The sequence below is a fragment of the Lepidochelys kempii genome, chromosome 1 (assembly GCF_965140265.1).
Source record: "Lepidochelys kempii isolate rLepKem1 chromosome 1, rLepKem1.hap2, whole genome shotgun sequence".
Classification (NCBI taxonomy): domain Eukaryota; kingdom Metazoa; phylum Chordata; order Testudines; family Cheloniidae; genus Lepidochelys; species Lepidochelys kempii.
Window position 1 is genome coordinate 240,932,888 of NC_133256.1, and position 24,396 is coordinate 240,957,283.

General features: G+C 41.2%; 1 protein-coding gene across 16 annotated transcripts in view; it reads right to left on the reverse strand.

Annotated features, from left to right (window-relative positions):
* The window catches only part of ERC1 (ELKS/RAB6-interacting/CAST family member 1), a 546,952-nt gene that overhangs the window by 70,871 nt on the left and 451,685 nt on the right, over positions 1–24,396 (reverse strand). For all 16 annotated transcript variants that reach the window (XM_073320595.1, XM_073320483.1, XM_073320517.1 and 13 more), the window contains one exon: positions 14,499–14,643. In XM_073320595.1, coding sequence (XP_073176696.1) covers positions 14,499–14,643 — 145 coding nt within the window. The remainder of the gene's footprint in view (positions 1–14,498; positions 14,644–24,396) is intronic.

A 24,396-nucleotide genomic window follows, 5' to 3' on the forward strand; every position in this document is an offset into this window, starting at 1 on the left:
GAGCCCTTAGACTCCACACTGGAGCTCTAGGTTCCAGCAGCAGCCGCCACGTGAGCAGTGCCAGAAGTGCCCAGAGCGTCATAAGTGTTGAGTCGCGGTGCTGCTGGCACTGATGAGAGTGATTTGGTCGGGGACTGTTTTCTGTTCTCTATGAGGCGAAGAGGATGGTTTTTTGTGAATTTTTTGGTTTTTGGAGACCTTGGTAGAGACTATGACTTATGCCAGGAAGAGGTTTCCTGTCCTGGGTCGGAGGCTGGTCTTAATAACTTTTCCATCAAAACGAGTTTCAGCCTCAGGTCTCTATCTCTGTGTCCCCACCCCCAGTTTGTTACAAAGGGCACATTTCTGAGGAATGTGAGCTTCCCCGGGCAACAAACACATTGAGTGTGCCCAATAACACAGGCATTGCCTCTCTGCACATGCATCTTTTAAATCCTGGTGAACCAGGCATTTATCTAACTTAACACCATTCCTGCCCATCCTGACTAATAGCCATTGATGGACCTATCCTCCATGAATTTATCTAGTTCTTTTTTGAACCCTGTTATGGTCTTGGCCTTCACAATGTCCTCTGGCAAGGAGTTCCACAGGTTGACTGTGCATTGGGTGAAGAAATACTTCCTTTTATTTGTTTTAAACCTGCTGCCTAATAATTTCATTTGGTGACCCCTAGTTCTTGTGTTATGAGAAGTAGTAAACAACATTTCCTTATCTACTTTCTCTATACCAGTCATGATTTTATAGACCTCAATCATATCTCCCCTTAGCTGTCTCTTTTCCAAACTGAAAAGTCCCAGCCTGATCAATCTTTCCTCATACGGAAGCCGTTCTATACCCCTAATCATTTTTGTTGTCCTTTTCTGAACCTTTTCCAATTCCAATATAACTTTTTTGATATGGGGTGACCACATCTGCATGCAGTATTCAAGGTATGGGCATACCATGGATTTATATAGAGGCAACATGATATTTTCTGTTCTATTATCTATCGCTTTCTTAATTATTCCCAGCATTCTGTTCACTTTTTTGACTGCCGCTGCACATTGAATGGATGTTTTCAGAGAACTGTCCCCAATGACTCCAAGATTTCTTTCTTGAGTGGTAATAGCTAATTTAGACACCATCATTTTATATGTATAGTTGGGAATATGCTTTTCAATGTGCATTACTTTGCATTTATCAACATTAAATTTCATCTGCCATTTTGCAAATTGGATATTATTAATTTAGGCTTAAATAGAGACTGGGAGTGGCTAAGTCATTATGCAAGGTAGCCTATTTCCTCTTGTTTTTTCCTACCCCCCCCCCCCCAGATGTTCTGGTTTAACTTGGATTTAAACTTGGAGAGTGGTCAGTTTGGATGAGCTATTACCAGCAGGAGAGTGAGTTTGTGTGTGTATGGGGGTGGGGGGGATGTGAGAAAACCTGGATTTGTGCTGGAAATGGCCCACCTTAATTATGCACATTGTAGGGAGAATGGTCACTTTGGATGAGCTATTACCAGCAGGATAGTGAGTTTGTGTGTGTGGTTTTTGGGAGGGGGGTGAGGGGGTGAGAGAACCTGGATTTGTGCAGGAAATGGCCCAACTTTATTATCATGCACATTGTGTAAAGAGTTGTCACTTTGGATGGGCTATCACCAGCAGGAGAGTGAATTTGTGTGTGGGGGTGGAGGGTGAGAAAACCTGGATTTGTGCTGGAAATGGCCCACCTGATGATCACTTTAGATAAGCTATTACCGGCTGGACAGTGGGGTGGGAGGAGGTATTTTTTCATATTCTCTGTGTATATATAAAGTCTGCTGCAGTTTCCACGGCATGCATCTGATGAAGTGAGCTGTAGCTCACGAAAGCTCATGCTCAAATAAATTGGTTAGTCTCTAAGGTGCCACAAGTACTCCCTTTCTTTTTACCTATGACTTTATTTTCCACTGTATGCATCCGATGAAGTGAGCTGTAGCTCATGAAAGCTTATGCTCTAATAAATTTGTTAGTCTCTAAGGTGCCACAAGTACTCCTTTTCTTTTTATGGATACAGACTAACACGGCTGCTATTCTGAAACTTACCTATAACTGAGGTTTCTTCATGATAAACTCTGTATATTCACACTAATGGAATGCTCTGACGATTACATTGAATAAAGTACTTACATGCAGTTCTACTTTCATATTGTTCTTTCTTTCATAAGCGATAAACAACTTTGGGGACTATCTAAAATTGCGTAACCAGTCCTGTCTAAATAAAAAGCTAAAGGCTTTTGACATCCAGAGTATGCATTTTAGCCTCCCCATCTTCAATATGAAGTTTGGGAAAGAACACCGGTAAAATTTTATAGACTGGCTTATATGAGATCCTTTTAGGTAAAAACACTGCGTGTTTACAAGAAATGTGTGAAAAACTAAATGGCTGATCAGCCATTAATGCATGTAATTCACTTTGGTTATGTCTACACTACAGCAGCGCAGCTGTACAGACGGAGCTGCGCCCCTTTAGTGCTTCTGGTGAAGATGCTCTATGTCAATGGGAGAGAGCTCTCGTCGGCTTACTAACTTCTGCGTCCGTGAGAGGCAGTAGTTATGTCGGCAGGAGAAGCTCTCCCGCCGACACAGCACTGACCACACCAGTGCTTAAATTAGTATAATTTATGCCACTCAACCGTGTGGATTATTCACACCCCTGTGCAATATAAATTATACCGAAGTAATTTATAGTGTATGCATTGTTTTATATGCCTTGCAGAGGCAATGACTATCAAAGTCACTGTCTAAATAGACAAAAAACAAATTACAGCTTCCCGAAGGCTCAGAGTGAGGTCTTATCAATTGCGAGAGCACTATGTTTAAATCCCAAGATGGTATAGATGCCTTATTGGAGGGTATAAATTACTGAGACCTTTTAAAAATATTTTAACTATATTATTTCTAAAAATAGATTTTTCAGTTCACAGGTACACGGTATGCTGATATGGCTGCGAGATGAATCTTCACTGAAGATAATGAGAGAGCTCATTTCTTAAGGTATAACAAATATTGTAAAATGAAACTAATTGGTATTGCATATGGATCTACATCAAAAGCCACAATAAAAATATTTTCTATTTATGACTATAACATCTTTATGTTGACTCTTTCCTGGAATGCGACAATACATTTTGCAATCTAGCGAACAACTTTTTTCTAACAACCCTAGAGTCCTATTCCCCATGCTGTTAGATGAAGAGACTGAAGATCTGGATGATAAACCATCCAGTGTTTTTTCAACAAGTCCTGTACTAGCAGTAGAGGCTCTATTAGTCCTCTTGACAGGTGCATTAAGTCTGGATACCACTGCTGCCTGGCCCATGATGGCGCTACTAAAATTACACTGGCTTTGTCCTGTGTTATCTTGTTTGTCACTCTCTGGATGAGTGGAAATGGGGGAAATGTATACATTAATCCCTGATGCCAGTGTATTTAAAAAGCATCTAATATTGAGTCCCTATTGCTGTCTGGTCTCTAGAAAAATTTCTGACACTTCCTGTTGTTGCTGGATGCCCACAGATCTATCATCAGATACCCCATAACCTGAAAAGGTGCGCTACTACTTTGTCTTTCAAAGATCCTCTGCTTTCTTAGCTATACTGCTACTACAGATAGGCATTTTGTGAACACTCTGGGACAAACAAAAAAGAGGACTGTGTACTGAAAATGTTCCTCTCCTACCCTGAAACACAGGTAGCTTCAATGACCAAGTCTTACGGAAATATGTCTTTTAAATCTAGATCTGCAAACCAATCCTTAAGGGAAAGAGAAGGGATGATAGAAGTTAGAGATAACATGTGGAAATGAAACTTTTTAATATAGTTATTCATTTTCTTAAATCCAAAATAGGGTGAAGACCCCCAGTCTTTTTTAAGATTAAAAAAATAACACAAATAAAAACCTCTCCCTCTCTAATCTGGTGGTACCACCTCCACTGTTCTTAACTTCGGTAAACACTGAACCTCTGCTCTTAGTAAACCAAGGTGAGCTCGATCCCTGGTCAGGGATGACATAGGGGGTTGTGGTGAGGGGAGTGTCTTGAGCTGAATTGTATAGCCGCATGCAATAACTTCCAGGATCCACCTGTCAGATACTATTAACTCCCATTTTTGATAAAATTGGGACAAACAGTCCCCAAATTGTCCAACCAGACCGGTTTATAACTCCATAGCCTTATGTAAAATCTGAGACCTTGTAGGAACCACAGTTGACGATATAGAAGAATTCTTCACCTTATTACTACAAGGCTTATAAAATTTCTTCTCCTTTTAATGTTCAGAGGCTTGATATTGAGGCTGATGACAGTAACTTTTTCTGTTAAGGAGCTGATGTAGAAGATGATGAACGCTGTCTTTGACACCTAAAAGTTACAGCTGTAGACTCTCTCTTATTCACAGGAATGAAACCTAGACATCTAGCTGCAGATCTCACATTTTAAATTATTTCTAGTATTTCATCCATCTGCATGCTAAACAGACCTTCCCCTTCAAAAGGCAGATCTTCAATCCTCATTTTCATTTCATGGGGTAAGCCTACTCATCTGAGTCATGAATGCCATCTTAAAGCAATGGCTGAAGCTACTGCCCTAGCTGAAACAGCTGAAGAATCAAATGCTGCTCTCAAATGATGCTTGGTAACATTCTGTCCTTCTGTGAGCAGGCATTCACCAATCTTCTTTGTTTCTGAGGTAAAGTATTAAGGAATGGTAACATCCTACCCCATAGATGGTATTGATACCTTGCCATGACAGCTTCATAATTCAAGATACACATGGCTAAAGTGGTAGAAGAGAACATCTTCCGCACAATGACACCTGGTCTTTTGCCCTCTTTATAAATAGGGCCCTACCAAATTCATGGCCATGAAAAATGGGGGTCCTTCCCCAAAGGAGAATAGCAGAGAATAGGTGTGGTTTGTGCAAGGATAGTAACAGAATGTATTTACAAACTACAGAGTTACAATTTGAAATGACTGATCTCACAGTATTATTATTATTTATTATTGTATTACCATAGTCATGGACCAGGACTCCATTGTGCTAGGCACTGAAGAATATGACCTTCAGATTTCCATGCCATCTGTATAAACTCTTAGAAGAACCAAGCTCATTTTCAAGGCTCTTGGCTCTACCACTTTCCCCAAATCTGTGTTTCTTTCCCATTATAGACTTTTTAGTGCACAACTTCTTGGGCTGTCAAGAACCAGTAAGATGGTTATAGCTGAGAGGCAGTGTGGTCTAACGGCAGCAGCACCAGACTGGGAGACAGGAACTCCTGAGTTCTAATCTGGACTCTTCCATTGATTCATTGTGTATCTTCAGTTTCCCCATCTGTAGACTAGGGATGATGTTACTTACACTTCACTTTAGAAAGGGCTTTGTGATGAAAAATGTTATAGAAGAGGCACTGGGTATTATATAAGCTATATACAGATATCTAAGTGGCACTGGGTGTTGTAAGGAATTATTTTATTAATTAGCATTTGTATGGGGCTTTGAAGAAATAAAATGCTGTACTAAAATTATACTGCAGCCATGTAAAAATCTTAATGAATGAGAGCAATATCTGTAATAAACCAAAATAGTTTTTCTTTGGGCTGAGAGCAAACATGGGAAATTTCAGCCCCCAAAATATTTTTTTTAAAAAGTTACAAGTAACTGAAAACAAAGCTAATAATAATACTTTGCACTTCTATGACATCTTTCATCTGAAGATATAAAATTACTTTACAAACAATTTATTAAGCCTCAATACCTCAGCGAGGTAATGAACCTGCTTCCTCAACTAAAGCTATGGAATCACTACTGAAATATAACAAACAACAGACTTGACTGCTAGCTGAAGTACAGATGACATGCCTGGCTTGCCAGCATATTCCTCTGAGAGTAGGTGTAAAGGGACCTGAAGTCAGTGGCAGCAAGAAATTAACCTGTACACAGTTTTATTTTAATAATATAAAAAGAAGAAGGGTAATGCTGGAACGAGGAGGGCAAAGGAGAGAGAGTAAGTGTTAATTCCATAGCAATAGTTTTTTCTATGGCAGCGATTTACCTTGACACAGCACTGAATGTTGCTGTATGGCATTGTAGCATCTCTCGTGTTCTCTTGTGGCTGTGTAGTCTGAGGAGCAAGGTTGCAAACAGATGTCACACAGAAATGTGTAGGCTCCCAATGAAGACTGTCAATCGCGCTTGGCCCTTTTGTATATCAGTTTTTTGCATCTTTGTCAAAACGTTTACAAATTTTATTGACAGTTGCTCTATATTTAGGTTTGCCCTTGGCTGTGTCTTTGAAGTTATCAATATTTATGAGGTGAGAGTCTCCTTAAGGGTGTTTTTGAGGCATTTACATTGACTGCCCTTCCTGAATTTTCTGAGTTTCAGCTTGCCATAGGACTTTTTTCAGGAGTCTACAATCACCCTTTCTGACAACTTGACTTGTCCACCTAGGATGAGGTGTGATAATCATTGCCTCGATGCTGGTTGTTTCTGCTCTTTCAAGGATGTTGATGTTTGACAGTTTGTTTTGTCAGCGGACCTTCAGAATAGAGCAAAGACATTGCATGTGAAATTTTTCAAATTGCTTGGTGTGTATGCAGTGTGCCATGTTTTACACCCATATAAAAGGAATGTTATCATTGCTGCATTGTATATCATCAGGTTTGTTAACAGTATGAAGATATGCTGGTTGAGTATCCTATGGCAAAGACTTCCAAAACCCTGGCTTGCCTTCTGCATTCTGTTTGACATTTTCTTGACCAAGGGAACTGTCAGTTGAGATGGTATTGCCCAGGTATGTAAAGTGATTGATATTCTTTAGTTCTGTACCATCAAAGGTGATGTTTGGTTCAGTGATAGTGGCTGATGGGACTGGTCAGAACAGGACTTCAGGATTTTCCAGGCTGAAAGTGGGTCCAAACTGTTTAGTTGCCTCTGAGAGCCTATCAAGGATAAGCTGTAGATTACTTTCACTATGACTAAATAGAGCACAATCATCTGCAAAAAGGGCTTCACATACGAGTTTCTCAAGGACTTCTGAAGAGTTATCCATCAGTTCTGTACCTTATGTAAATATCCTTTTGAAGGTTGTCAGTGGTGTAATTCAGAACCACTGCAAAGAAGAGAACAAAGAGAACCAATGCCAGCACACAGTCTTGTTTTACCCTATTAGATATGGGGAATAGCTTAGAGAGGCCATCATTTGAGAGGACTTGACCAGTCATGTCTTCGTGGACTTCATGTATGATGTTAACAAATTTGATGGGGCATCCAAGCTTTTCTAGAATTTTTAGAGGCCATTTCCGCTCAGTGTCAAATGCTTTTCTTTTCCTTTTTTTTTTAAAGGTCAATAAAGACAGCATATAGTTCCATGTTTTGTTCAATTAATTTTTCCTGAATCTGTCTCTCAACAAAAATCATGTCTGTGATGCTCCAAACTGATCTAAATCCACACTGGGTCTCTGGCATAAACTTCTCTGATACTGTTTCAACAGGCTGATTGAGCAAAATACAAGCAAAGATTTTACCATCTATAGATAGGAGGGAGGTACCCTGGTAGTTGTTGCAGTCAGATTTGTTACAACTATAGTTACAAAAATAAAGGTATCTTTGAAATCCTGGGGACTTTTCTCAGTTTCCCATATAGTCTTAATAATTTCATATAGATGGTTGATAGTGTTGGGGCCTGCAAGTTTGAAGATTTCAGCTGGTATGTTGTCTTTGCCTGGTGATTTACCTGACTTCATTTGTTTTTGCACTTCTTCAAAAGGTAGGTGACTAGGTGATTTCTTTATGCTGTGGGTCCTGGGTTCCTCTGCACCTGTGGGTTGACAATAGAAAGATGGCAGAGTAGCTCAGTAAAGTGCTGTGCCCATCTTTCACAGATGCCTCTCTTGTCCTTGATGAAGGTAAATACATCTAAACTCTTCAGTGGAGTTGGCACAAAATTTGATGGACCATAAATGGTCTTCAGTGAGTTATAAAATAACTGTGTGTTGTTAATATCGGCATAATGCTGTATTTCTTCTTCTGTCTTTTCCAATCAGTTACCCTGTAGAACACAAAGCTGTCTTTGAGCCTTGGCTTGCAGGTAATTGAATTTGTCTTTGTTTGATGTTGACTCACTGATGTTTTGCCAAGACATAAACACATTGTCTTTTCCTTGTGTACATTTTGGATTTCACCACCATTTTCATCAAACTAATCCTGGTGCTGTCTTTTATTTTTACCTAGATTTGAATACATTCCACTTTTCAAGCGCATCATTAGGGACGATGTAATGCTATCAAATTTTCTTCTAAGTTTCCCCACGGTTTTATTGATACAATGGAAGTCTCAAGTTTGCTATGTCCAATTTCAGTTTAATCTGTGCAACATTGATTCGTTGATCATCCTGTGGGGGGTCCAAAAGTTTGCTCTTCTTACTGCTCTGGTGATCTTCATGTTCCTGATGTCTCTTTGCTGCATAATGACATAGTCAATCAGGTGCCAGTACTTTGATTTCGGACTCATCCACAAAGTTTTATATTTATTGGCTTGCTTGAAGATTTTGTTGATAATAACAAGCTTGAGATCAGCACATATACTGAATAGGAGGAAACCATGCTGTTCATTTTTCCAATTCCATTGTTCTTTATTACACCACTTTAATGCCAGAGTTGGAAAAGACAGTGAGGCTTGAAGTCCCATAGAATTATGCGGTTTGTCATCACTGGGTATAGATTTGATTATGTCATCCCAATCAGAATAGAATTGTTTATTTCTTCTGTACTGTTCATGACTAGATCATAAGCATTGATAAACACTGGTAACTAATGATCTAAAAGTGATTGAAAAAAAAACAACCCTGGAAAACGTGAGTGAGGGTGGTTTGTTTTTCATTAGTAAATGTGTGTTTTGCTATTCTTCAGTAAGCTCTGTTCAAGGGTATGGTACAATCTGGCTCACCGTGCCAGCTGAGCCACTGTCAGATTCCCTGGTTCTGCTCCTAGCATGGCTCCCTGCTAGACAGAAACAATTACTGAGGAGCAAAGAGTGGCAAAACAGGCAGCTCCATGACTGATAATCTGTGTGGATTACAGGCCTACAACAAAAGCCACGATGCTCCAATTGGACAGCCAGTGCTGAATAAGAGCCATTTACACTCATTTCAGCCAGAACTTTCTTATGTTCCTACTTCAATAGCTTCTTGAATGGGATGTGTACGAATACAGTGCTTTCCCTCAATGTCTGTCTGCCCACTCCTATGCCAGCTCCACTGTCAGGACACTTAAAACGATGCTACGAAGACTATGTTTTCATATGTCAAAGGAGTGAGTTCAAATCTTGAAATAGCTGTACTGCCGTGCTCGGATACCTGGTGATGGTTGTGGTATAAGAACAGAACGCTTTACACTGAAGCTACTCCCTAGATGAAGATGAGGCTGTGACTGTACTACAGTTGGGCAACAATACTGTTGCCTCCAACAACATTTCTCACAATACTTCTCTTTTGCCTAAAATTTTTCTCATAAAGAGAACATAAGTCTGTGCATTCGCTGTGGCTCTGAACAGGCTGAACAGTCATCCAGAAACCATAGAGACCTTTCAGTTTTATCCAATAAATGGTGGGAAATCTGACATACAAGTTCTGTAAATATCTAAACAAACAGATCCAAATTTCCTGAGTCACTTATTTTTAAACATTTATTTTAACTTCTCTCTATTCCATGCAGGGAAAACAATGGCAACAACTTATTTAAAAAATTCTAGTGTACTTTCTAGATCACCTACCGCCATCCTTTGACAGGGCCACAATTATATGGCCTGAATCAAAGTCAGCAGTAGCTTGGTCTTTTTGAACTTTGAAGATGTTTTAGTCTCACCAACTTTTCTACACTCGGACCTACCTGCTGTTCTACTGACTGGGATACATGGTAACAGTGATAATGTTACCATTTTTAGAAGGAAAGGTTACTTACCTGTAACTATGGTTTGAGAGTTGCCTCCATGCATTCACAATTGTGGGGGCACCATCTCACAAGTAGGAATACACAGAGATCTCAAAGAGCACCAGTTATCACAGTAACAGCATTTTGTGCTTGCCATCAATTTTTTTTGTGGCAGCTGAAAAGGGAATTAATCTTCTGATGGGGTAATCTTTAACAGCAGACATGGTCTTAGACAGATAGGGCAAAACAGGGTCTATCTGCAACTCTAAAAGGGTCTGTACAGTTTCCTTAGGGAGAGTGTTAATAAAAACCTGCCAAAAGTATGGAAACTCTCATGTGGTTACATGGTAGTGGAAACTGCTTGTCTATCAGTCTCTTCTGACCCAGTTTTACATTCTTCTATTACAAAGAGAAATACCTCTACCAGTGGAACTTTATTTCAAAAAAGTTCATAGTAGGAGTTTGTGTCAGGTGTCAAACTGCTGGGTTTCCAGGGAAACAAGTAACTATGGAAAACTAATATTTTGGGGGGAGGCTATTCTAGAGTTGAAAAAATTTCCCCTCTCCCCCATTCCCCAAAGAAAGAAATTAACTTGAGAAACAATGAAATCTTTGCAATGCCATAGCCTCATGAGGGAAGTCAGACAAATCCTTGTAGGGAGGAAGAATAAAGTAGTGTAGAAAGGCTTGTTTCAGCACTTAGATGGCTATCCTGACATGTAAAATGCTCTGTAAGTGTTAGAATGTATTATTATTACAGTTGTGTTGCTTGTCCACAAATGGCTCACTTCTATGTGGTGGAGCCATGAGTGGTGAATAATGGCCCCTCATTTCATGCTGCTCTGTGTATGAAGGGGAGGAGGAAGATACAGGAGGCCAGGGGGATTTTAATTTTATGTACTCAAACCTTCTGCAAATGTCAAACAGACCTCCACAGAAGCTGAATTTTGGGCAGCCTGAGGCTAGTAATTGCTCTTCTCATTACCCGCAAGTCAGGAACCCTGGCGACCAAAGCCTCCTCTAAATCATAAAATCACTGTGATGTCTATAATTAGCTATGGGCTAGTGATTGCAAATGTATTACAGCAATAACTGAAAGGTTGGTTACTTGCAGTATCATCATTGTAGATCATTACAGGTACACAGAGGGTGTGGAGTACAGGGCAGAGCCCTCTTGTTACTGAAGGAACTAAGACCACGTCTGCTGTTAAAGATTACCCCATCAGAAAAGGCAGAAGAAGGGGACACTGAAGGTGTACAGCTGACAAAATGACTCAGAACCTCTCCATTTAAAAGTTAAATGCTTCTTTGGCTATTCCGGAGATTAACTGTTGGTGTTGTGTAGTGCCTGACTGCTGATCTCTCAGGGCTTGTGTACATAGTGGGTTAATGCGCTATACAGGGGTGTGATTTCTAATGCACACTAACAAGTTGCATGTTAATTGTTCCATGTAAACCCTGCTGGTGTACTTTAACATAGTGCTTTTTGGAAAGTACACTAGGGAACATTTAGTGCGCACCAGCAGAGTCCACATGGACCGATAGGTTAGAGTGATTTAGAAATCATACCCACAGAGAGTACGTTTCTACATAGTGGGAAACCTCAGGAAGTGACTAATTCTTCCTGGACAACGGTAATGCTTTTGGTGAATATTATGCCACTTAACACAACAATTAGTGTCTTTTTATAATTAAAATGTACTGAATACTGGTGAAAGATGCCAGATTAATAATGCTCCATCTGTCCACAGGACAGGCACAGCACATGAAGCAGCAGTGTAAGCCTTCTTTTATCCTGTCTGACCCTTGCAAATATGCCTCAGATCTCCCATGGAGGAAGAAGTTCAGGGGTGAGAGGGAGTTCATTTACCATATGCATTTAATCCTTGGCACCTGTCCTGAGATCACCAATAAGAGTACAAAGGTGTCACCTAGAAAATTGTAGTGGTGGTTTTTGTGATACTGACATCTCTCTGTCCATTATGGAATAAAATGATTGCCAAGCACCGGTCAGATCTTTTATAAAACATGCTACAGCATTATCCAGTAATACTCAAAAACACCCCAGTGTCATTGTTTTAAGCTGATATGTTAATTTAGATCAGGGGTTCTCAAACTTTATTGCACCACGACCCCCTTCTGACAACAAAGTTACTAAATGCCCCCAGGAGGGGGCTGGAGCCTGAGCCCTGACACCTTGGGTGGGGGTTCAGCTCTGGGTCCCAGCAAGTCTAATGCTGGTCCTGGCGACCCCACTAAAATGGAGTCGCGACCCACTTTGGGTTCCCGAACCACACTTTGAGAACCGCTGATTTAGATAATTACTGCAGAATACTTATTTTTAAGCACCTAAGGGATGGTTACAACAGCTGTTCACTACCAACCTGAACTGCTTTCAAACCAGTCATCCACCAGAGATATGAAAGGTTTGAGATCCCTTTATCAATTTATTAAGCCAATCTATTGATACCACTGTTATCAAAAGGGAGTAAAAGTTATTATTAAATATTTATACAGTACCACCAATATATCTGATGCTTCTCAAACAATTCCACATGAATAACAATCTGACTCTGAGTTGAGAAACCCCATGGATCGGAACCCCCAAGCCACAGCATTGTTATTATTAAATATTTAACCTGTGATTGTGCCTAGAGATCTCAACCAGCCTTGGAGCTCTGTGGTGCTAGGCACTGTACATATATAGTAAATGACAGACCTTGCCCCAGAGATCTTATTCCAGGAAATCTCAAAGGTCTATGGTCTGAGCCAACAGAGAAGAAAAATTCAGCCTATATGCATATGCCTTCCATTTACGACTCACAGCTGTGGACCAGGACTTTAAGCTGCAATAATTATTGTATGCTGCTTGTTAAATCTTAGTTTGAGAAGCAAATGAATCACAGAAATACAGGCCATTCTCGGACAAATGGCTGGTGGATGAACTGCATTAAAGGAGGCCAAAGCTCTCTTGATTTACATTAATTCCAGTGCGGGTGCCCGCTTGACACGCACTGCAGGGGCTTCTCTCTGACTTATAATTGGAACACACTGGCTGGCACTCACCATAGCACATCTGGACTTTGTTAGACAACCCTCAGCTCTATTTTCTTGCATCAGCCCTGGCCCCCTCATCTGAAGCAGCCTCCCAACCACTGTTTCACCATGAACCAGTCAAGGAGACAAACTACTTTGGGAGCAAGTAAATTGGGACTACATTAGTTGGTGACCCTTGCCCTCCAATTTGCCTCCCTTGCTTCTGATGATAGAGGAAATCCCTTCATGGAAGTTGACAACCAATCCTAAGCAGGCAGCTCCATTTACTGGAAAGCTTGGTCAATGCTGACTGCTTCACTAGGAAATGTTTCTATACTGAGGCACATTCCTGCAATTCAGGGACTACAAGCTTTAAATTAAAAAAAACAAAACACTGATGCCGTATCTTCTTTCTAAAATGCCTCTCCCCCATCTAAGCTTTAGTGCACACAAATTAAAGAGCCAAAATGTCTTTGGCAGGACTCCTACCTTCTCTTTCACAGTAACACACTAGCAACTTGAGTGGGTGGGAACATGATATAGTGCGGGGGAGGCAGAGAGCAAAATTGAAAGAGAGAACTGCTACAAAATCTCTCTGAACCGATGTACCTTCCTCCTTCGATGAATCTATGTCTCTCCACTGAAGAGTTTTAAATAAAAGAAAGTCTTGCTTAGTCTGAATGGCTGAAGAGCTCAGGAATTGCGTGTTGGGAAGTAAACTGGGGCTTATCCACTTATGGATTAATTTCTGATTTGAGGAGATATAAACAATCTGTATATGGTGTTCTCTTAAGCAAAGTCAATCTGTACACACATTATCAACAGCTACGAAATTATACAAACAACTAATGCTTTCTGTCAAAGTCAAAAGAAAGGCACTATTTGCATTCTACCATAGCCAGTTCAATGGATCTATTCAGGCCCACTATACTATCGGGGATACGACATTAGTTCCTCCCCCGAGAGTCCCTCTCTGTTTTGCAAAGGGATTCACAAGTCTGACCAGTGTTGTCGTATAAAGACATGCATTCCCTTAATAGAAAGCTACCCCTCTCCATTATTGTTCAGTATGACACTCTGGAAGCTCACATGTTGAGAAGCACTTTCCACCACGATCAAACTGGGTATATGCATTTTACATTTGAGTCTCTTGCTAGGAGAATGCCATCTTGCTGGAAAGTGACAGTATTTATGACTATACCAGTAAAGTTGAATGCTATGAAATTGTAAAATCAGTTTCTAAGCTCATTTAATGTTGATTAAACAGTCAAAAAACGAACTTTACTATGTGAACATTAAATATTTTATTTCAATATTAAATGTTAAGTGTAAAACCACTGTCACTAAAGCGCTGATGCCTTCTAAGGAGGAAGTGGAGAAATCCCTGATCAGAAAGCATCCCTGGTTCCATCCCAGTACACAGCAAGGCAATATATTTTTAGTTGATAAAGTTATATAATCCACGATAATAATCCCGTACCACCAGCCCACATGCCTGATTCTGTCCCTTCCCACCTGCTGCTTGAGCTGTTGCACCAGGCGGTCCTTCTCTCGCTTCAGTGCAGCCACTTCATCTTGGGTCTTCTTCTTAGAAGATGAAAGTTCTAGCAGAGCAATATTGGCATCTTTTTCACTGATGGCAGCTAGAAGAGCTTCTTGTCTGGGGAAAAAAAAGAATATAATAATACACTGGTGTCCTCAAAAAGTAAGGGGTGTCTCTGGCAACCTGTACTCCATGTTCACTCTTTTATAAGATTAGGATATATTTTTTACAAAGTATGTCTTCTGAGGTCTGATTTGAAAAATCATAATCTGCTGAACATTACTGTACTGGTAAAATATGTGTGGCAATACTGTATGTAAAGTTACAAGACTCTACTGTATAACATTGTTATAACAGGCTCCAAGGTTAAGAAAAGCAGGCCCAAATCAGTTTTTCAGAGACAAAAGACACACATACACCCCAGCCAGGTGCTAAAGGGCTATCACCTACTTAAGCAGACATTCTCCAGCAGGGGGGAAGGAGTAATCAAGAAATTTACATTCCATCACAGGGACAGTTTAAACCTCACGTCCACAAGAGACTATTTTGTTACCATGACCCAGCAAGGATATTTCTAGCAAAAGAAACTGAATTATGAAGAGGAGAGGAAAATGCTGGATTTCACTATTCTTTTTCATGTCTGCTCATGACATCAATGACTCTCAAAGAACTGAACTTAGGGGTGGGAAGGGGGAATCATGGCTGGGCAGGCTTTTCAGCCAGTACAGACTGCTGTAAGCTTATGGTGAGAAAAATCTTTCGCTTTTAAATTCACTTAGCTTATTAAGTTAGTCATTTAGCTTGAGTATTATCTTTTTATTTTCTTTGTAACCAATTCTGACTTTTATGCCCCATTACTTGTAATACTTAAAATCTATCTTTCTGTAGTTAATAAACTTGTTTTATTGTTTTATCTAAACCAATGTGTGTTTGGATTAAAGTGTGTGGGAAACTACATTTGGGATAACAAGGCTGGTGCATATCATATTCCATTGATGGACTTTATATGAGGGGTTTATATGAGCCTGCATTGTTCAGTAGTGTGCTGGGAAATGTAAGATGCAAATTTCTGAGGGTACAGTCTGGGACTAGAGAATCTGTCGGTGTTCTTCTGCAGTGTAATTCATGGGTGGGTGGCTAGTAGCACTCAATGCTGTTAGCTGGGAACAAATTATATGCTGAAGATTGTGTTAACTGGCCAGGACTGGCTGTTCACCTGTAAAGCAGTGTAAAAGACATCTCAGGTTGGAGGAGAGACAGCTATTCAGCAGTCCAGATTGTACCCTGGGTAATATCACAGTGCAGAATTGGACACATCTGTACCGTGGATGCTGTGGTAGGGAGTGTGATTCTAGGGATATGATTAACTTTGGCATTCACCGAGGTGGTATCAAACTCTGGGAGACTTACTCTACACAAGTCAATGGTGCAATGGCTTATAAAAGACCCTATTTTGCTGTGTATCAAGACTATTGATACAGTAGGTAAGATGGATAACCAGATAGGATGGGAGAAGAGTGATGTGCTATGTTCCTGTTCAGAACTTCCTAATTTCTTAGACTCATCTCAGCATTGTTTTAGGTATCATTTTTGGGTACTTCAGACAATTCTAAACAGATTTTCTCTATTTCTAATATATACTTGTGTGATATATACACATATAACAGAGTGGACCATTGTGTTCCATCTTCTTAAAATATATTGGCTATTAATGTAACTATCTGAGGAGGAAAATGGCCTGTGGCAAATTCGCTGAACTCATTTTAGCAGTGCACAGTATTCCCAGAAGCAAATGAAGATAACGGGAAGTACAGACCCTATTCTGTTATCAGAGAGATGATGGAGAGGCCTCTGGCAGAAAGCACAGGGGTTAACTGGGAGCTGGCAAAAGGGCACCCTCCCATATCAAGGATGCTTTTGCTGTCCTGTGACTTCCCCTGTCAGTATTCAGGATGATGAGGGGCTTTTGTCAACTCTCTACATTGAGTGACTGAGACAAATGTAGGCTTGTCCTCTGAGCAAACCTTTGACAGCTCAGAGGGAGCTGCATATGAGCTAAAAAACTAGTGCAGGATCCTGCCATCACAGTTGTGTGATAATTAGACATAGAATTTTACCCTTTCTCAACAGCATCTAACTCTCTCATATTCTCCTGCACTTTAGGAGCATCTTGTGGATGCTAGGAGTCAAAGACTATGATCCTGTTTCAAAAATCTACAGAACACGTATCAGTTGCGCATACTTGTATATGTTAAAAAGGTGAATTCTTGTTTATTTTATATTGTTTACTTGCAATCATATCTCCTTACTTTTCTAGTTCAGTCTGAACTCTAACCTAAGTAGGGTTGAGCCTGGTCAGTACTTGTAAGGAAATCCCTGTTGCTGAAGAAACTGTTGTCCTGTAGGTGGCCCTCTTCCCTGAGTCAGTACTGAAGCAATGTACAGCAAGAGGTTCATTTGCTAGATTAAAAATCACACGGCACATTGCATAAGAGTAGGAGTTGACAACTCTAGTGTCCTGGCCAAAATTCAATTTGGAATATTATATTCTCCTGAATTTAAGCTGCAGATGGAGTCAAAGTAGTAATTCTACCATTAAGGAGGTAACATAGTTTCCATTGTAATCTAGATTTTGACTTGCTTACAGACTTTCTGAAAAAAAACCAAAACTGCTGTATAAAGTTCCATGTGTCTTTCCAACTAAGAGGAGAACTGACCTGGAGTATGAGATTAATTGAACAAGACATATATTTTATTTTGATTCATTAAAATATGCTCATCAAACACTATGAAAAATTAATGAGGCCTTGAAAAATTAGTAGATTTTCAAATGTGTTCTAAAGTTTTTCTGTCCCCTCAAATTAAAAGTGGCGATGTCAAGATTTCAAACTTGGTTTATACACTATTTCAATGATAACTTATGCACAGGACTACCTTTACCATACTAGATTGCAGAAAATTATTAGATGTTGACTATGTTTGGTCTCTGCATGTGTTACAATTTCTGGTGAGTCCGGTCAATGTTTCAAGATCCAATTAACCTATTCAGAAATTTAATTTTTTAATTGAAAAGCATTTCTGGAGGTCATCATTGCGCAGACAGCACCCTTTGAATGCAAACTATCATTAGGTTTCTAAGTTAATTGCAGTGATATTCTCTGAAAATCATGGGTTATTTATACTGATTTTAAAAGAGAAATTATGTTCCCTTACTGCTGCTTGCCAACACATTCAATAGAAGATGGAGTCCCTGTGACTGAGGAGGGCAATGTCTACTGCAAGCTTTCCTTGATGCTGAAGAGAAGGGTACAGGGAAATGTGCTCTACAAGTGTCATCTGAAGAAGTGTATGTAAAAGTGTCTCCGCTGATTTCATGCTTCTGAGTTAGAGGCCACCTTTGAGGCAGCTCCTCCTGCCTGAAACAGACTTGTCTCAATACAGTCCAATCAGAGTCAGCAAATACTACCAGTAGGGGAGAATCTGTGCTGATGTCTTTGCAACATAACATGGAAGCCCTCTCTGTACCAGGTGCAGGCTTGAAGGCTGTATTTAGGTTTTACCATCATACAGCTAAAGACTATACTCTTGGGCTATGTCTGCACTAGAGAGTTTACAGTGGCACAGCTGTATCGATGCAGCTGCGCCACTGTAAGATCTCTCATGTAGCCACTCTATGCTGATGGGAGAGAGCTCTCCTGCTGACATAGCGCTGTGCACACTACCACTTATACCAGCGTAACTTATGCTGCCCAGGGGTGTTTTTTCACACCCCTGAGTGACATAAGTTTTGCTGACATAAGTGGTAGTGTAGACAAAGGCTCCTAAAGGACCACCCTCCAACTGGGAGAGTGCAGCTTGTTTTGGCGACACCCCTGGCACATGGGTGTTGCAAATTTAAAGAGAGGAGAAGGATAGTAAATCTAAGTAAAATTAGGACTAAGCAATATAACACATGAAGAATCTTTTCTTTCTGGCTTTTTGAGATAAAAGACTTACATACAAGGCAGTGAGCAATAGGGTTGCCAACTTTCTAACTGTACAAAATCGAACACCGTAGCCCCTTCCATTCCCTTCCCTTCGGCCCCACACACCACTCACTACATTCCTGCTCACTCTCTCCCACCCTCACTCACTTTCACTGGGCTGGAGCAGGGGGGCTGGGGTCTAACTGGGGGTGAGGGGTCTGGGGTGGGGCCAGAAATGAGGGGTTTAGGGTACGGGAGGGGGCTCTGGACTGAGGCAGGGGGTTGGGGTGTAGGAAGGAGTATGGGCTCTGGGCTGGGGGTAGTGATGAGGGGGTTCAGGATGTGGGAGGGGGCTCTGGGCTGGGGTAGGGGGCTGAGGTGAAGTGTGTGTGAGGGGTGAGGGCTCTGGCTGGGTGTGTAGGGTCTGGGGTGGAGCCGGGGATGAGAGGTTTGGAGGGGCTCAGAGCTGGGGCACGGGCTTACCTTAGGCAGCTCCCGGTCAGTGGCGCAGTGAGGCTAAGGCAGGCTCCTTGCGTGTCCTGGCTCCATGCTGCACCCCGGAAGTAGCCAGCAGCAAGTCAGGCACCCGGAGGCGGGGGGAAAGAGAGGGGCCAGGAGGCTCCGTGCGCTGCTCTTGCCCACAGGCACTGCCCCCACCGCCAGCTCACATTGGCCGTGGTTCCCGGCCAATGGGAATGCGAAGCTGGTGCTCGGGGAAGGGGCAGTGCGCAGAGGCCAGTGGCCCCCGCGCCTAAGAGCCGGACCTGCCGGACACTTCTGGGGCGCAGCGCAGTGCCAGGACAGGTAGGGACTAGTCTGCCTTGGCCCTGCAGCACCTCCGACCGGACTTTTAACGGCCCAGTCAGCATTGCTGACCGGAGCTGCCAGGGTCCCTTTTCGACCAGGCATTCCAGTTGAAAACCGGACGCCTGGCAAGCCTAGTGAGCATGTGCTCTGGAGGTCAGAAAGATCACTGAATAGAGGCACCTCTCAAACATTTGATAATAAAGGGCTCTTCAATCTAGCAGACAAACGGATAAAAAGATCCAATGGCTGAAAGCTATACAAATTTAGACTAAAACGATGGTGCACACTTTTAACAGGGTAATTAACAGGAACAATTTACCAAGAGTTGTAGTGGCTTCTCTATCACTGGAAATTTTTAAATCATGACTGGATGTTTTTCTATTAATATGCTCTAGTTCAAACAGGAATTAATTCAGGGAAGTCCTATGACCTGTGTTATGCAAGAGATCAGATTAGATGGTCACAATGGTCCCTTCTAGCATTATAAATTATGAATCTCTGAAACACTGGTCTCCTGACAGATCCATTTGCTATCACAGACCTAGTCAGTACTTCACAATAGCATCAATGAGTAAAACGAACTCTAAACAATTAATAAAACCTTAAACCAGACTACACCAACATCAGAAACTATATATCATAGAACCTCAGAGTTACAAACACCAGAGTTACCAACTGACCAGTCAACCACACACCTCATTTGGAACCAGAAGTATGGAACCAGGCAGCAGCAGAGAAACAAACAAACCAACAAAAATAAAAGCAAATACAGTACAGTACAGTGTTAAATGTAAACTAATAAAAAATAAATGGAAAGTTTTAAAAAAAAAGATATGACCAGGTAAGGAAACTTGTTTCTGTGCTTGTTTCATTTAAATTAAGATGGTTAAAAGCAGAATTTTTCTTCTGCGTAGTAAAGTTTTAGGTCAGTTGTAAACTTTTAAAAGAACAACCATAACATTTTGTTCAGAATTACGAACAGCCTCCTTTCCCAAGATATTCGTAACTCTGAGGGTCTAGAGTATAGCTCACGAAAGCTTATGCTCAAATAAATTTGTTAGTCTCTAAGGTGCCACAAGTCCTCCTTTTCTTTTTGCGAATACAGACTAAAACAGCTGCTACCCTGAAACAAAAAACTGATGTCTATAAGCAGAATCAGGTGTACTGTTGCTTCCCAAACATTTGGAGCCTCAGGTAAAAGAAAAAAGGCAACCACACAGGCATGGTATTCTCTCACTATGTGAAACGCAATCTCTACAGATGGTTTAAGTAATGTAAAGTGAAGTAAAGTAAGTTTATTGAAACAAAAATCTAGCAAACGATGAAGGAGGAATCAAAATAATCTTAGCGTTGCTTAGAAAAGTCAATTAGTCCTGAAGGCATCTGTACTTGTCTGCTGGCATTTAGAGTCTGGGTGTTTCATCAGAGACTAATCTTAAAATATATAACTGCTACTATTTTTCACTCCTCCATTCTGCCTCCCTCCCCCCCACCCACCCCAAATTTTGGACATGATTTTAGCTGCTAATATCTGAAGAACATTAGGTTTATGAGGTTTAGTAGTTCAAAATAGTAATAACTAAAAATCACATCAGAATCTAAATAATGGAAATACAAGATAGTAATCAGAATGACATCATTTTAAAATTTGATCTCATTGTCTAACAGGACCAGAAACAAATGCTATTCACAAATGAAAAGCTAAGACTTCAAGTTATACATAGTGCACAGAATTTCTAGCCCTGAGAGTTTGAGATATGTCAGACTTTAGCACTGTCACTTTCCTTTGGTATAGCAGTGTTTTTTGGCATATGTCCAGAAATTGCTATATTAAGTCCCAGACCTTGGGCCAGCATAATTTTCATTCCCTAACTTAAGGGTAATTGTCTAAAAATATCCATTTGCCACTTGAAAAAGAAGAAAAATGACCTCTAAAGTGAAGGAGTTTAAGATGTTTTCGTTAAGAACAGTTTCCTGTCTATCCTTGTTTCAGAATTTCTCTAACACACATTCAATCCTGCTTTGAAAGTATCTGCAGAAGTGGATTTACCATGAAATCGTACGGGACCCCCAACAAAGGGCAGCAGGAGAAATCTCATCTGACAACCTGACCCCGAGTCCTGGCCAGCAGTGCAGCAGGGCTCAGGCAGGCAAGCTGCCTGCATGCCATGGCTGGTGGCCCCATGCTGCTTGCGGAAGTGGACGGCTGCTGGCATGTCTCTGTGTGTCCCTGGCGGGGGAGAGGGAGGGGGAAAGACGTCTCCGCAGGAACTGCAGCCAATGGGAGCTGCAGCGCCTGCGGGCAGTGGTACGTGGAGATGCCCTGGCCTCCTCCACCTAGGAGCCTCTGCCAGAGCGGTGTGTGTGCCGGATGCTTTGGGAGCTGTGCCTCCACCCCCTCCCACCCCCCCCACCCCCAAACTTCCTCCCAGAGTCCAACCCCTCCACCCCTTCTTCACCCAACCCCCCTGCCCCAGCCCAGAGCCTGCACCCAAACTCCCTCCCAGAGCCCAACCCCCTCCCCCAATCAAAGTACCTTACTTTATTTTCATTTACTTCCCATCACTTCTAATATAGGAGGAGGAAGAAAAAAAGAATGAAAAAAGCGGGAGGAGATAAGAGAGAATGTTCTTTTTCTTGGCTGGGTCCCCAGGGGGGTCCCCAAAAATGAAGCTGCGTACAGGGCCCCACTAACGCTAAATCCGCCACTGAGTATCTGAATTCTTAGTGTAAGGCTGCTCTTAAAGGGCCTGTCTACATGGGAAATTTACTGCCATAATTATACCTCTACATTTATATCGGTGTAACTCTCTGGATGGACACTCTTATTCAGAATAAGAGTGTCCACACAGGCAGTTATACCAGTATAACTATCGCAATATAATTAGACTGGTAAATTTTCCTGGGTAGCCCTCAGATGATGTTTTCTCCTAAAGAGAACTGCATTTCAGGATACTGCCAGCTAAGCTCAGAGCTGAATTTTTTTAATGGGAGAAGATGTAAGAGATTGAAAGCAGGATAAAAAAAGATGATTTAAAATTTTTACAGGCTCTGAAGTAGTGGGCTCATGTAATTCAATTTTGATTTTACTGAAGTTCAATGCTTTGTCTACAGGATATATCAGCAAGAGATACAGTGCCAGGAAACCTCGTTCGTGGTATTACCTAGTCTTGGGTAAGGTACGTAGGAAAGACTTCCTTGTGCTGTTGATGCAGGAATTGTGGATCATTTGCCTGAGAGCACAGATCCCATGACAGAGGTAGGTGAAATGGTGGCTCTCTGGATAATTAGCAGGTTGACATACCTCTGCTGTCTTGTGCATAAAAGTGTAATCAGAAGAACTCTTGCCTTGTTTCCCCGATATTTTTTTTTTTTTTTGAGGAATGATGTTATTTAAAGGAATGCCTAGAGAAGGCCTCTATTCCAGTTCCAGAGTACTGTGTATTTCTCCCTATCTGAAACAGCAGAGGGGACATTTGGGGCTATTCCTGGAGGCAAATTTGTCTTCAGTGTGCGTGCCTCACTTGTGGAAGAGTTGTATGATGATAGGTACATTCAGTACCACTGTGCTGATCTTGGCTCATCCTACTATGAGATTTCTCCCCTCTGCCAGGTGTAGAACCATTGGATGCATGTAATTTATGCATCTGCTAACGTTTCATGGCCTCCTTGCACAGAAGAGGAAAGTAAGCTTGGCCTTGTTTCTTCAGATAATACATAATGGTGTTGACTATAATAATGATGGTGGAAGGAGTTGGAATGTCAAAGAAAACTCTGCAAAGATGCAATCTCTGCTGTTCCATGAAGAGTTCTGCCTCTTCAGGGATGATCAGAGTTCTCTGAAGATGTCCATATTTGGTGGGTGGACTAGGCCATCCAATGTTGTAAGAGTCTCATGTGCAGCCATGTATATGGTGTCACATAAGAGGATAATGTCAGGGGTCCCATGTGCCCCAGAAAGAATTTTGTTCTTTGGTAGGGCTGAAACTTCAGTGTCTGCCGGACACTGGTGAACTCTTATGTCAAGTGGAGTTCAGCATTAGATCCATCAAAGTGATTCTCTGATTGGCAAACAGGGTAGCTGATAAAGTTTGCAGATGACACAAAAATTGGGAGTGCGCTAAATAATGAAGAGGATAGGTCATCGGTAAAGAGCAATCTGGATCGTTTGGTAAGCTGGGTGCAAGCAAACCATATATGTTTTAATATGGATAAATGTAAATGTATACATCTAGGAACAAAGACTATAAGCCATACTTAGAGGATGGGAAACTCTATCCTGGGAAGCAGTGATTCTAAAAAAGTTTTGGGGTCATGGTGGATAATCAGCTGAAGATGAGTCCCAGGGTGATGCTGTGGCCAAAAGGGCGAATGTGATCTTTGGACGCATAAACAGGGGAATCTTCAGTAGGAGTAGTGAAGTTATTTTATCTCTCTCTTTTAGCAATGGTGAGACCACTGCTGGAATACTGTGTCCAGTTCTGATATCAACATCTTTCTTGAATTGTGGACAAATTGGAAAGGGTTCAGAGAAGAACCATGAGAATGAGTAAAGGATTAGAAAACATGCCTTATAGTGACAGACTCAAGAAGCTCAATCTATTTAGTTTAAGAAAGAGAAGATTAAGGGATGACTTGATTACAGTCTATAAATACTTACATGGGAAATAAATATTTGATAACAAGCTCTTCAATCTAGCAGAGAAAGGTATAACATGATCCAATGGCTAGAAGTTGAAGCTAGACAAATTTAGATGGAAAGTAAGGCATACATTTTTAATAGTGAGGATAATTAACCGTTCCACCAATTTACCAAGGTTCATAGTGGATTCTCCATCACTGGCAATTTTAAAATTAAGATTGGATGTTTGGTCATGTGCAAATTGAGTATTCTACGGTTCACAATGGATGCCCATTTAAAATCAGCAAAATGCTAATCACCAGTTTGCAGGGGCTGGAGGAAAAAACAAAAATAGAAGGGTTACCCTGTTTAGGAGTAAAACAAACTTTTAAAACTATATCAGGGGTGCAGATGAACCCCCCCAGATATTCTTCAGTCTGTGAGGACAAGCCACCAGCGGGCCTGATCTTATCAGAA